The sequence below is a fragment of the Eptatretus burgeri genome, chromosome 12 (assembly GCF_056783735.1).
Source record: "Eptatretus burgeri isolate ZD-2024b chromosome 12, Ebu_testis_v1, whole genome shotgun sequence".
Lineage (NCBI taxonomy): Eukaryota > Metazoa > Chordata > Myxini > Myxiniformes > Myxinidae > Eptatretus > Eptatretus burgeri.
This window is the reverse complement of record NC_140972.1, coordinates 45,986,972-45,999,793: the sequence shown is the minus strand read 5'-3', so window position 1 is coordinate 45,999,793 and position 12,822 is coordinate 45,986,972. Positions and strand designations below refer to the sequence as shown.

Genomic DNA, 12,822 nt, shown 5'->3' with positions numbered 1-12,822 from the left:
ATGGGAACGGTTCTCATTGGGTTTGTATTTTTAATAGTCAAGACAAATATTATTTTGATAGTTTTGGTCTTCCACCACCTGTTGAAGTCATAAAATTCTTACAGAATGGTGTTTATCAAACATTTCAAGTCCAAGAATTAAATTCCAAGTGTTGTGGTCAATTATGTCTATATGTGTTATTTCAACTCAACAAAAATAAAAAATTTTATGATATTATTTTTAATCTAATATAAATGACTTATGTTGGTAAAGATGGTTCTATCTTTGGTGTATCTCAAGAACTGGATATTGATTTATCAAATTATTACACAAAGGCACAGGCTGAACGACATAAATATAATATAAACAAAAATATTAACATGAAAAATGCTTATAAATTAAAAAATTATCCAAGCCCGACTGACGCGAATGACTTGGTGAGATTAAGCGATTTATCACAATATATATACTTAAATAAAACGGCTGTGTATTCTAAAGATACAGAAGTGTTGATATTATCTCCAGGTCATACAGAATTCACAGTTCGAATTAAAATAAATTTTTATAAAGAAGGGCGTATCGTTTGTATGAGAATAGAACAATGGGGGTATGATATGAATGATTTAGGGTATAATTGGTCATTTAAAATTAACCTCGAAGACCTGGAACAATTAAATCAGTCTCGTAAGGAAGAATATTATCCACTTGGTATCGAGAATGAGTTTTGTGGAGCCACGATTAGTAAACAACAAATAAAAGAATTTAATAAGGGTAAATATAATAATGGTTTTGCCCTTGTTTATCTCATGAAAACAGAAAAAACAGGATTATATATAATAAGTAAGGAAATACAAAATGATTTAACTATGGGAAGATGGGGAGGTGTTTCGTGCCATAATATTATTCTAACATATATTTCTAATACATAAATGACAGCAAGAAGGCTTCAAGAAAATTATCATTTCTGTGTCCAAGCATACCTTCAAGAAAAGGGTATTCGGTATTTTAATAAATATGTTCTACAACATAAGAATGAGGTATTTTCAATAAAAGATTGGCATTATGCTGATGTTGATAAACCGACAACTTTAGATTTAATTAGAATGTTAAATAATGAAAAAATTATAAGGTTAAGAAAAGGTAAGGCTCTTTTAGAAATTCAAAAGAAATTTTATTGGTTTCCTGTTGTAAAAAATTATTTTGGATACAGGAATAACAAGAAATCCTGATGAATATATGTATAATATTCTATGGGGTGTAAACGATTCAAGTATAGTAAGGGATGAGGAAGGAGTTGAAGAAGAGAGGGAAGAGGAGGAAAAGGAGAAGGAGGAGAGAGAGAAGGAGGAAAGAGAGAATAGAGAGAGGGAGGAAAGAGAGAAGAGAGAGAGGGAGAAGAAAGAGAAGGAGGAAAAGGAGAAGAGAGAGAAGGAGGAAAGAGAGAAGAAAGAGAAGGAGGAAAAAGAGAAGAGAGAGAGGGAGGAGAGGGAGAAGAAAGAGAAGGAGGAAAAAGAGAAGAGGGAGAGGGAGGAGAGGGAGGAAAGAGAGAGAATAAATAAATATTATAGTATGGAAACCAGTGAGATTCAAAAAGAATAGAGGTATTACAGAAAATAACTCAACCCACCAAGGAGGAATACAAAGAATTAACAAGTCTATTTGCAATACTTTCAACAAAACTATTAGCATCGTCAAGCTATTCATTTTAATTCAAGTTTTTTCTTAAATAAATGGAGGAGAGAGTGAAGGCATTTCTAAGGATTCTTTATGTTTTAAAAATTAAGATTCAAATGTGCATGTTGGAAACTAAAAAGGTTTTTGCACTCTGCAGAAATTTTTCTCATAAATAAATGAGTTATTGTCTCAAATGTAAAAGAAAACTAATACTAAAAATATTTCATATATTAAAAGTAAAAATAACAGGGTTATACAAAAAGGTATATGTTCGGTGTGTGGTTCAAAAAAAAATCAATTTATCTCCAAACACAAACTCGGAGGAGATATACAAAAGTTTTTATCAGGAAGTAAATTTACAACTACTGGAATACCAGGGGAATTACATCTTCCAGGGTATTCTTTCTGTGGTCCAGGCACAAACTTAGATAAAAGATTAGATGAGGCAGACAATCCTAAATCCTGGAGTAAACCAATCAATAGAGTTGATGAAGTGTGCATGAGACACGATATTGATTATGGGAATACCACAACGTTGGAAGAAAAGCATGAAGCCGATAGAGAAATGTTGTATAATTTGTCTCTGATACAAAATCCAACCTTGAGAGAAAAAGTTGATAGGTTCATCGTGAAGAAGATGATTAGTGCTAAATTGAAACTTGGACTTGGAAATTCAAAAACTTATAGGCTCTAATGATGCCATTAAGACTGAAGAGCAATTAGCTGATGAATTACATAAACCAATATTCACAAAGTTTCAGAGAAGGAAAGTTTATTCCAAGGAAGTTGATTATATCTGGTCTGCTGATTTGATTGAACTCAATAATGATAAGGGGTACAAGTATGCTTTAACCGTTATTGATTTGAGGAGTAGATATGCGTGGGTTGTCCCTTTAAAAAACAAAACAGGTAATACTCTTATGTTAGCTTTTCAACAGATATTTAATAAAAGTAAGAGAAAACCTAAGAAATTGTGGACTGATGAGGGTAGAGAGTTTTATAACAAGACATTTATGAATTTTCTAAAAAATAACAGTATTACATTATACAGTACCTTTAATGAAGGGAAGGCAGTTGTTGTTGAACGTTTTAATCGTACCTTAAAAGAGAGACTATATAAAAAATTCACACAACTCGGTTCACAACAATGGTTATCTTTTATTCAGGATATTGTGGATAAGTATAATGACACGATTCACACGTCAACGAATATGAAGCCATCAGAAACATTTACAAAATTAAAATATGAAAAAGAGATTAATGTCAGAAAACCTAAGTTCAAAGTTGGTGATATCGTAAGAATATATAGGTGGAAATCTCATTTTGAAAAGGGTTTTACTGAACGATGGACGAAAGAACTTTTTAAAATTGTTGATGTAATAGATACAGTTCCTTGGACTTATAAAATATATGATTTGGAAGGGAAGAGATTTTAGGTTCATTTTATTCACAGGAATTACAAAAGACAAAACTAAGCAGATAATACACCTTTGTGGACACTAGAGGGACAAGTCCGAGGTGTATTACAGTATATAATGTGTGTCAAGGGGGACGTTCTTAGATCTGTGAACCCCAAACACAGAATCCTCAACTGAATAGTCAAGGTTTAACTTTTGTTTGTGTGTGTGTGTGTGCAATGGGAGCAATAGGTTGGCGCTTCACTCCCTCCTACTATACACCGTTGTGGACACTCGAGGGCCAAGTCCGAGGTGTATAACAGTATATAATGTGTGTCAAGGGGGACGTTCTTAGATCTGTGAACCCCAAACACAGAATCCTCAACTGAATAGTCAAGGCTTAACTTTTGTTTGTTGATGTGTATGTGTGTGTGTCCCAACCCTCACATTCAAAATCTCAACCCCAACCCTCACATTCAAAATCTCAACCCCAACTCAATCCTCGCCCAACACAATGTCTTTTTCAAAATGAGATTTCCACCTATATATATATATTTTTTACGTTTTTTTTTCTTCTTCCAATTCTGTCTTTTAAGACTTTCAGGTTTGATGACGTAGAAAGGGGGAGTAAGCCTGCACTTTCTTCCCAGAACTTTCTTGATCTTGCTCCCATCAAGCACCATCCAACAAAGAACTACATCGATAGGTTTAGATCCCAAAGAGTGATAGCAACTCCAAAAGTCTCCAAAATATAAATAAATAAAATAATAATAATAATAAATAAATAAATAAATAAATAAAAGCCCCCAAAAAAGTTTCAAGTGTCCAACATAAACCCAACTTTCCAAGTCTTCAAGGTATAACCACATTCCCGTTGAGTTTCCAAGATATGTATCACATTGTGAGTTATCAATCCAGAACCCACATTTCAAGTATTCAAAGTAAAACCAACTTACAAAGTCTCTTAAGGATAACTCATTTACTGATTTTTCAAAATTTGTGAGTCTCCAAGGTAGGACCCATATTTAGAACCATCTTGGCAGAACCCTTTTCCTGAGTCTCCAAGGTAGTTATTTAAACCATCAAGGCAGAACTCATTTACTGATTTTTTCAAAATTTGTGAGTCTCCAAGGTAGGCCCCATATTTAGAACCATCTTGGCAGAACCCTTTTCCTGAGTCTCCAAGGTAGTTATTTAAACCATCAAGGCAGAACTCATTTACTGATTTTTTCAAAATTTGTGAGTCTCCAAGGTAGGCCCCATATTTAGAACCATCTTGGCAGAACCCTTTTCCTGAGTCTCCAAGGTAGTTATTTAAACCATCAAGGCAGAACTCATTTACTGATTTTTTCAAAATTTGTGAGTCTCCAAGGTAGGCCCCATATTTAGAACCATCTTGGCAGAACCCTTTTCCTGAGTCTCCAAGGTAGTTATTTAAACCATCAAGGCAGAACTCATTTACTGATTTTTTCAAAATTTGTGAGTCTCCAAGGTAGGCCCCATATTTAGAACCATCTTGGCAGAACCCTTTTCCTGAGTCTCCAAGGTAGTTATTTAAACCATCAAGGCAGAACTCATTTCTTGATTTTTTCAAAATTTGTGAGTCTCCAAGGTAAAACTTGTATTCTGGCTCATCAAGGTATAACTTGTTCAGTGGGTATTGTCTTGATAACTCACAATGAGTACTATTGCTGTAAAACTCTTTTTCAGGATTTTGCTGGTCTCCAAGGTATAACTCTTTGGTTGGGTCATCAAGGACGAACTCGTTCTGTGGGTCTTGGTCTCTCATAAGGTCTTCAACCAAGCCAACAATTTCCCCCCAAGTTGTAGCAAAAGCAGTATTTTCATTTCGTATTTCAGACACAATTTCCTGTGAGAGAAAATAATAATGTATTAATTAAGTTATTTAATTATTAAATGAGTATGCTTCAATCAAAGTTTGAAAATAGGAAAATAAAAAATCTTACCTCAATAGATAAGAGGTTTGAATCCAGTTCATCAACTTGAAGGTTTAGTTCCATAGAAGACAGAGAGTTCCAAGGAACACCAAAGTCATCCCACTCAAGGTCTTCAACCAAGCCAACAATTTCCCCCCAAGTTGTAGCAAAAGCAGTATTTTCATTTCGTATTTCAGACACAATTTCCTGTGAGAGAAAATAATAATGTATTAATTAAGTTATTTAATTATTAAATGAGTATGCTTCAATCAAAGTTTGAAAATAGGAAAATAAAAAATCTTACCTCAATAGATAAGAGGTTTGAATCCAGTTCATCAACTTGAAGGTTTAGTTCCATAGAAGACAGAGAGTTCGAGACAAGCACACAAAACACCATTGCCAGCAAAAACAAATGTTTAAAATGGAGCCTGGGTTTGAAGCTTTTATAGAGAAAGACTGGTGGGTGTGGTTTCCTTTGGAAATTCCCTGGGCAAGCCTAGGCAAGCCTTCATTGGGAAATTTTTCAAAACCATAACATCCTGTAATTTTCTAGTGATTTCTTTGTGAGTCAGAGATGAACTGGAAATGATGTAAGAGTGGGCGGGGCTTAGCAAAAGTAGGCGGAGCTTAGGAAAAGTGGGCGTGGCTTAGAAAAAATACCTTATGAAAAGTGGGCGGAGCTTAGCAAAAGTGGGCGGGGCTTAGGAAAAGTGGGCGTGGCTTAGAAAAAATACCTCATGAAAAGTGGGCGGAGCTTAGCAAAAGTGGGCGGAGCTTAGGAAAAGTGGGCGTGGCTTAGAAAAAATACCTTATGAAAAGTGGGCGGAGCTTAGCAAAAGTGGGCGGGGCTTAGCAAAAGTGGGCGGGGCTTAAAGAAAAGTGGGCGGGGCTTATTGAATACCTTGTGGAAAGTGGGCGGGGCTTAACAAAAGTGGGCGGGGCTTAAAGAAAAGTGGGCGGGGCTTAACAAAAATAACCTGTGGCTCAGGAGGTGGTCAAACAAGAGCATTAAGAGAAGTTTATCATTTCGTAATGGCACAAATGGGGTATCTTAAAAAATATAAAGATTCAAATGTTTTGTTTGTCAATATTTTAGATGGGGATTATTGTGCAAAGAAAATTAAACTATTGAAGGAATTTGAGAATGAACAAATCTTTATAGGTTCAATGAGTGAGCTGTTCAACCCCCAGGTGTTCAATTCAATGAGGTTCAACCTCCAAGTTAAAAGGGGAGACAAATAAATATACCTTGGGATAAAAAGGGGGGTTTATTTTTAGGGAAAAAAAATATGAATCGCTGAAAATCCCCCATTCATTTACATGGGGAAAAGTGAGCCAGAATCAGTATTCTTACCCTACTCGCGTTCTTCAAGCAGCGCTTGGAATACCTCAGGCACATCATCACGCCGGAGGGGCTGTTGAAAGGTCCTCGGAAGGTGGAGGCGATTCAGCACATGCCACCGCCTCGCGACAAGACGCAGCTGCGCTCGTTCATTGGTATGGCCCAGTATTACCAAAGGTTCGTGCGCAGGCTCAGATCACAACTTGCGCTGTTGACGCAGTTGCTCAGGAAGGACGAGCGCTGGGCTTGGGGGCCTGCACACCAGGCGTCGTTCGACCGCGTCAAGCGGCTGCTCACAGAGGATATGGTCCTCGTGCACTACGAGCCTGCGCGTCCGCTCCTATTGGCATGCGACAGCTCTGCATATGGCATCGGGGCAGTGCTCTCCCACAGGATGGACGATGGTTCCGAGCGGCCTGTTTGTTTTGCATCCCGGACCCTGTCCACAGCAGAGCGCGGATATGTCCAGATTGAGCGTGAGGGTCTCAGCCTCGTCTGGGGTGTGCGGAGGTTTCATCAATACCTGCTGGGGCGGCATTTCACTTTGCAGACGGATCACAAACCGCTTCAATTCATCCTGAGACCCGAACGCGGGGTGCCGGTGGTAGCAGCCGCGCGAATACAGCGGTGGTGTCTGTTTCTGGGTGCTTACGATTATGATATTCAGTTCCGAAGCACCGAGAAGCATGCTAACTGCGACGGGCTCTCACGCTTGCCGTGTGCGGAGGGTCCAGCTGCGTCTGAGTTGGCCGACCGGGTCGATGTGTTCGCGCTGGGCCAGGTCCAAAGCGGGCCGGTCACGGCCAGGCAGGTCGCGGTGGAATCGGCTCGTGATCCGGTGCTTGCCCGTGTCGTCCAGGCGATTTCTACGGGGAATTGGAGCGATCTGCCTTCGACACCGGCATTTCAACCTTTCACGTCACGCGCATCGGAGCTGTCGTTGGTCCAACGGTGCGTAATGTGGGGAATGAGGACGGTGATTCCACCGAGGTTCAGGCAGCGGTGTTTGAAAGAACTGCATGTCAGTCACCTTGGCATCGTGAAGACCAAGAGTCTTGCTCGTAGCCTGTTGTGGTGGCCGGGGTTGGACAAAGACATTGAGCAGTTGGTTAAGCGTTGCGCCGCGTGCCAGACAGATGCTGATAACCCGCGTCGAGCTTCGGGTCTCTGGCCTGTGCCAGACCGAGCTTGGCAGAGGGTCCATGTAGATTTTGCGGGACCGGTTAATGGCAAAATGTTTTTGATTGTGATCGATGCATTCTCTAAATGGCCGGAGGTTGTAGTAATGCAGCATACATCAGCAAACATTACAGTAGAGAAACTGCGGACGATCTTTGCTAATAAAGGGTTGCCGGAGATCCTGGTCTCTGATAATGGTCCGCAGTTCCTCGCGGGTGTATTTGATGAGTTTATGCGCCAGAATGGTATTCGACATCTAAGGTCCGCACCGTATCATCCTGAGACGAATGGCCAAGCTGAGTCGTTTGTCAAGATGTTGAAGCGGGCTTTGCGCAGGGGGGGTGTTGCACCTGTGCAGACGGTGGTCGATGTCTTTTTGCTCCATTACAGGAACGCAGTTCATCCTGTCACGGGCGATTCGCCTGCCATTCGTCTCTATGGACGGACATTGCGGTCCAGGCTGGATTTGCTGCGACCTGGAGGGTCGGGGAGTGGGGCGATGTCGCGTCCGACGCGGCTGCGCAGCTTCGAGGTGGGGCAGCGGGTAATGGTGCGCGATTATTTCCACGGTTCCAAATGGGTGCCGGCGGTGGTCTCTGTGGTGCTGGGGCCGGCGAATTGCATGGTGCGGACTGATGGTGGGGATGTGTGGAAGCGGCACGTGGACCAAATGCATGATCGCTGTTCAGCGTCGCCCCCCCCCCCACACCTCCCCGGGCCGAACGATACGGGACCCCCACCGGTAGTATCGCCGGCACCTGACGTTGTATCGCCGGGGCTGGTTGGGCCGACGCCAAGGGGGTCTTCGCCTGATGCCGTCCTACCCGGGGACGTCGGGCAGGCTGGGCGGTCGGGGGTGGCTGGTGTTGCGGAAAGTGCGAGTCCGGCGAGGGTGTCACCTCGACCGAGCCGGGAGGCGTCTGAGCCTGGGCTGTCTGGCGGCGCTGCCCGTCCGAGGCGGGTCAGGGTGCGGCCGCGGTACTTGGAGGATTATGAGTGTTGATGGGTTTCAGATGGTCATGTTGTGATTGTCCGTTCATCGTGTGACGGGTCATTTTACGAGGGGAGGAGTGTGCTGTGTCACGTGGTTGGGTTTTCGTATATCATGCCTCGCCCGCTAGGGGTGGCAGGAGTGTACTTCTGGTCGCGCAATAAAGCGGAGCTGATGCTGGCGCGCGTGCTTCTTGCGTCCCACTGCACCTCGTACACTCTTTATCGTACACCTCGTACACTTGGTGGGGGATTAGGTATGGTCCAAGGATCATGCCATTAGATTTTGGACTTGGTCCAAAATCCAATATGGCCGCTATGGCGGCCATTTTGAAAAAATATTTTAATTTTTTTTTTTGCATTTCTTAATGTTTTAAGTGATTTTCAACCCCCCCCCCCCAAAAAAAAAAATTGTTAGAGAAATAAAACTTTTTTGCAACTTTTTTTTCAACAAAATTTCGATTTTTTTTTGCATTTCTCCATGTTTTAAGTGATTTCCAACAAAAAACATGCCAACATTATAATTGCGGCTGATTTTGGAACTTCAGGTGGATATACCCACATATAATCATTTTCTGTCTCAAGGAATCTAGTTATGATGAATGAATTGAGTATGTAAAAGTTAAAAGTAAAAGGGAAAGTTGAAAACTATAACTCTGTGAGCACTGTTGACGTCAAATTGAATGAATAGGATATCAGGTTCACTTGAGTGACCGAGCAGTATTGGCGGCGGAGGTTTTGCACTCTACCGAGTGCTCTTCCTCTAGTTGTTACTGTGAATAATCTCGCGTCAAGTCAGCTTTGTAAATTGCTTGTATAATTGCCGCACCCCACATCTCTCTCATCTTTCCGTGTTACATACCCAACTAAAACGAGCACTCGGAAGAGCGCATACCTTCGCTGCCGCAACTTTTTTCCGGGCACATTTGAAAAACGTCATTTTAAAACGTCCATGACGTCACAACCGTCAGTCCGATTGATGTCAAATTTGGTGTGTAACCTCCTTGAAGGCAGTCCAACAAAATGGAATGATAAACACTGAAAAATTAAAAAGTTGAAAAATGACGTCATCTTTTGACGTCATTTTGACGCACTTCCGGGGACATCACGTCCAATCAGGGACTACCATTCTGAAAGCTCGTAGTTCACTGAACGTTTTAACGTTAGTTTCATGTCAATAGCTCTATTAGATCTGAAGCTATGCCTACAAGTATATTTTGACCTTGAGTGTGACCTTGACCTTGACTACAGAGTTAATTGGCAAAACCTGTACATCAATAAACAGATATTTTGGTACTGATCCTAATGCCTGGATTTGGGAGACTTTGCTTTATAAATTATATAGATATTTGAATGTAAAATATCAGGACATTTTAGCCACAATTGAAAAACGTTATGTTCAAACGTCAATGACGTCATAACGGTCAGTCCGATCGAAGTCAAATTTGGTGTGTGACGTCCTTAAGGTAAGTCCTACAAAACGGTATGATCAAAACTGATGAGATCGAAAATTGAAAATTTACGTCATCTTGTGACGTCATTTAGACGCACTTCGGATGATGTTACATCAAATCCGACACTACATATCCGAAAGGTATCTCGTCATGGAACAATATGGCGGTGGTTGCATGTCGATAGCTGTATTATGAAGGAAGTTATGCTCAAAAGAGTGTTTTTGACGTTTTCATGACCTTGACCTTGACCTTTGAGCCGATCGCTCCCAAAATCTAATCAAATCGTCCTTGGATACTCACGAATCATCCCACCAAATTTCATACAATTCGGTTTAATACTTTCTGAGTTATGCGAATAACAAACAAACACACATATTCATAAATAAATAAATACACAGCGACCAAAACATAACCTTTCGCAGAATGCGAAGGTAATAAACCTTTGTTGTGCCACATGCTTTTCCTCACTTATTGTAAATAAATAATTGTTGTAGAAATGTTCCCAGCTCACCTTTGTCTTTTCTCTCATTGGTTCAGCATGGTTTGGATCCAGGTTTAGCCGGGTCTTTATTCCCAACAATCCGTTCCTTCTCGCCGGTACGTCCTAGACAGTGCCGCTCAGCTGCATCCGATCCGGAAAGGAGATCCGATCCGAAAAGGAGATCCGATCCAGAAGAGTGATCCGGTTCGGACAAGGCGTACCGAGGGCGTGGTTCCCTGGTGGTTAAACTGCGTGGTTAATTAGGTAACCCAATTCACCCATAGGCGGGATGACCCCAGGCCATGCGGTTGAGTTATTGGCGTCCACGGTTGGTTAAGCGACCCGCCGCATCACAAAATTATCCGTGAGCGACGGCCTACAATTCCCGGGAGTCTGGTGGGAATCGATGTGGCTTCCCCCACCTGGTGGTCTTCTCACCCGACCCCGCCGGCCCGCAACAATATATATATAGTCCGGATGTCAAACACCATTTTTCAAGATGACCTTGCATTCGGGTCCGCACAATGTTTTTCTGCATTTTTGTGATCACCAGACCATCTGAATGAATATTCGGATTGATGCGACGCTGGCACCATTGAGCATTTTGGTGGAAACCTATTAATATGCAAATTAGCAGTCACCATTGTCGAAATTACTATTTTTCTTAATATCTCCAAAAGTAAGCATCCAAATAGCCTGGTTGAGGTGGCTACACCCATGTTTTTAGGGTAACTGGTCATGATAAACCCACTTAAAATTTAATAACATTTAAATTTAGCTCATTAATATGCAAATTAGCATAGACCTACCCCCTGAATTTGTCCAAGCCGATTGGCATTTTTGCAGTACAGTTATACAACAACAAAACTGTTTGAAAATAACTTGCGCAGAGCCATTTATCCCCAGTACAGTTGTAAAGAAATGGCTGACCTCAGGAAAAAATCAACAGCATGAACTGTTTCTGATCAAGTAAGTTGAGGCTTGTAATGTAATGAAAGAAACTTGGAGAACTGAGTTTTAAGTAAGAGTATTGTCTTCTGATACAGTAGAATGATCGATATTATTTGCAAGCAATTTTTTTTATTTATTATTTAACATGATCTGTCTGAAAGCAACTGTGTATTTTATTTATTTTTAAAAGTACACAGGGTGGAACCTGTTTCCTGAGAATTTTTAAAAATATGAATAATTAAATTAAATGTTTACTGATGTTTATAATTACCTCCATTGTTACAGGTTGAGGCTCCATCACCATGGGAGACTGACTGTTTCTTCAGTCCCTGTGATGCAACTAAAGCTGGAAAACATCTGGTAACAGTTGGTCCAGACAGAGTGCGAAGTATCATCCGGTCAAGCAAAGCAAGACAAGATGGTATACATGAAGAGCTTGAACAGAGATTACAGGCAGACGAATCTATCGAGCTCAAATGCCATAGAGACTGTATGTCAATGTACACATCACGCTCACCCAGAGAAAGACACTTGAAACGAATGAGTAATGTCTGTTTGGACGATGCTTCAACAAGCAAAAGAAGCCGCCGTTCAAAGACGACAGTGTTTGACTTTAAAGAACATTGCATTTTTGTGGATGACTCTCCAAAATATCAGCTAAACTGGACTGCTCACTTCCAGGTGCTCTGATAGGAAATATCATAACGAATATGATCACCAATCGACCAACTCCACTCCAAATAGCACTGGGAGTACTAGTCAGTCGTAAAAGCCTCATCGAGCAGTTGTACAACTATCGTGTGACCTGTTCCTATGATGAGTTTCAGCGTTTTAAGGGATCAGCAGCAAAGGCTGCAACTGTTCACTTTGGGATTAGGGGAACCGCCAATGCTGAATTTGGCCTCGTTCAGGTTGTTGCTGACAACTTCGACACAAATATCTCATCCCAGAATGGAGTCGTTTCAGCACATTCTCTCTCTCTATATATATATATATATATATATATATATATATATATATATATATATATATATATATATATATATATATATATATATATATATATATATATATATCTTCTTCTTCTTTCGGCTGCTCCCGTTCGGGGTCGCCACAGCGGATCATCCGTATGATCCGCATAGTGATTTGGCACAGGTTTTACGCCGGATGCCCTTCCTGACGCAACCCTGGTCGCCTCTTACAACACAGGGATATGGTACACCTATTTTAACCGGGGTATATACCGGCCCAGTACACTGGTACTCATTTTGCCGACCTCGGAAGGATGACAGGCTGAGTCAACCCCCTGGTGTATTAATTCAGTGGCCCAACGGGGCTTGAACTCAGGACCTTTTGGATCCCAAGCCGCTGCCCTAACCACTGCGCCAACACCAGGCATATATATATATATATATATATATATATATATATATATATA

At 41.1% G+C, this 12,822-nt stretch overlaps 1 protein-coding gene across 1 annotated transcript; it reads right to left on the bottom strand.

The window, feature by feature from the left end:
* Nucleotides 1-2,797: 2,797 nt before the first annotated feature.
* On the bottom strand, nt 2,798-6,345 carry LOC147015535 (uncharacterized). Its single transcript, XM_085850365.1, has 2 exons — nt 5,018-6,345; nt 2,798-4,920 (listed from the first exon to the last, which is right to left on the bottom strand). Exons 1-2 carry the CDS (start codon nt 5,069-5,071, stop codon nt 4,030-4,032), a joined length of 945 nt encoding a protein of 314 aa, XP_085706491.1. The 5' UTR covers nt 5,072-6,345; the 3' UTR covers nt 2,798-4,029.
* Nucleotides 6,346-12,822: the final 6,477 nt, after the last annotated feature.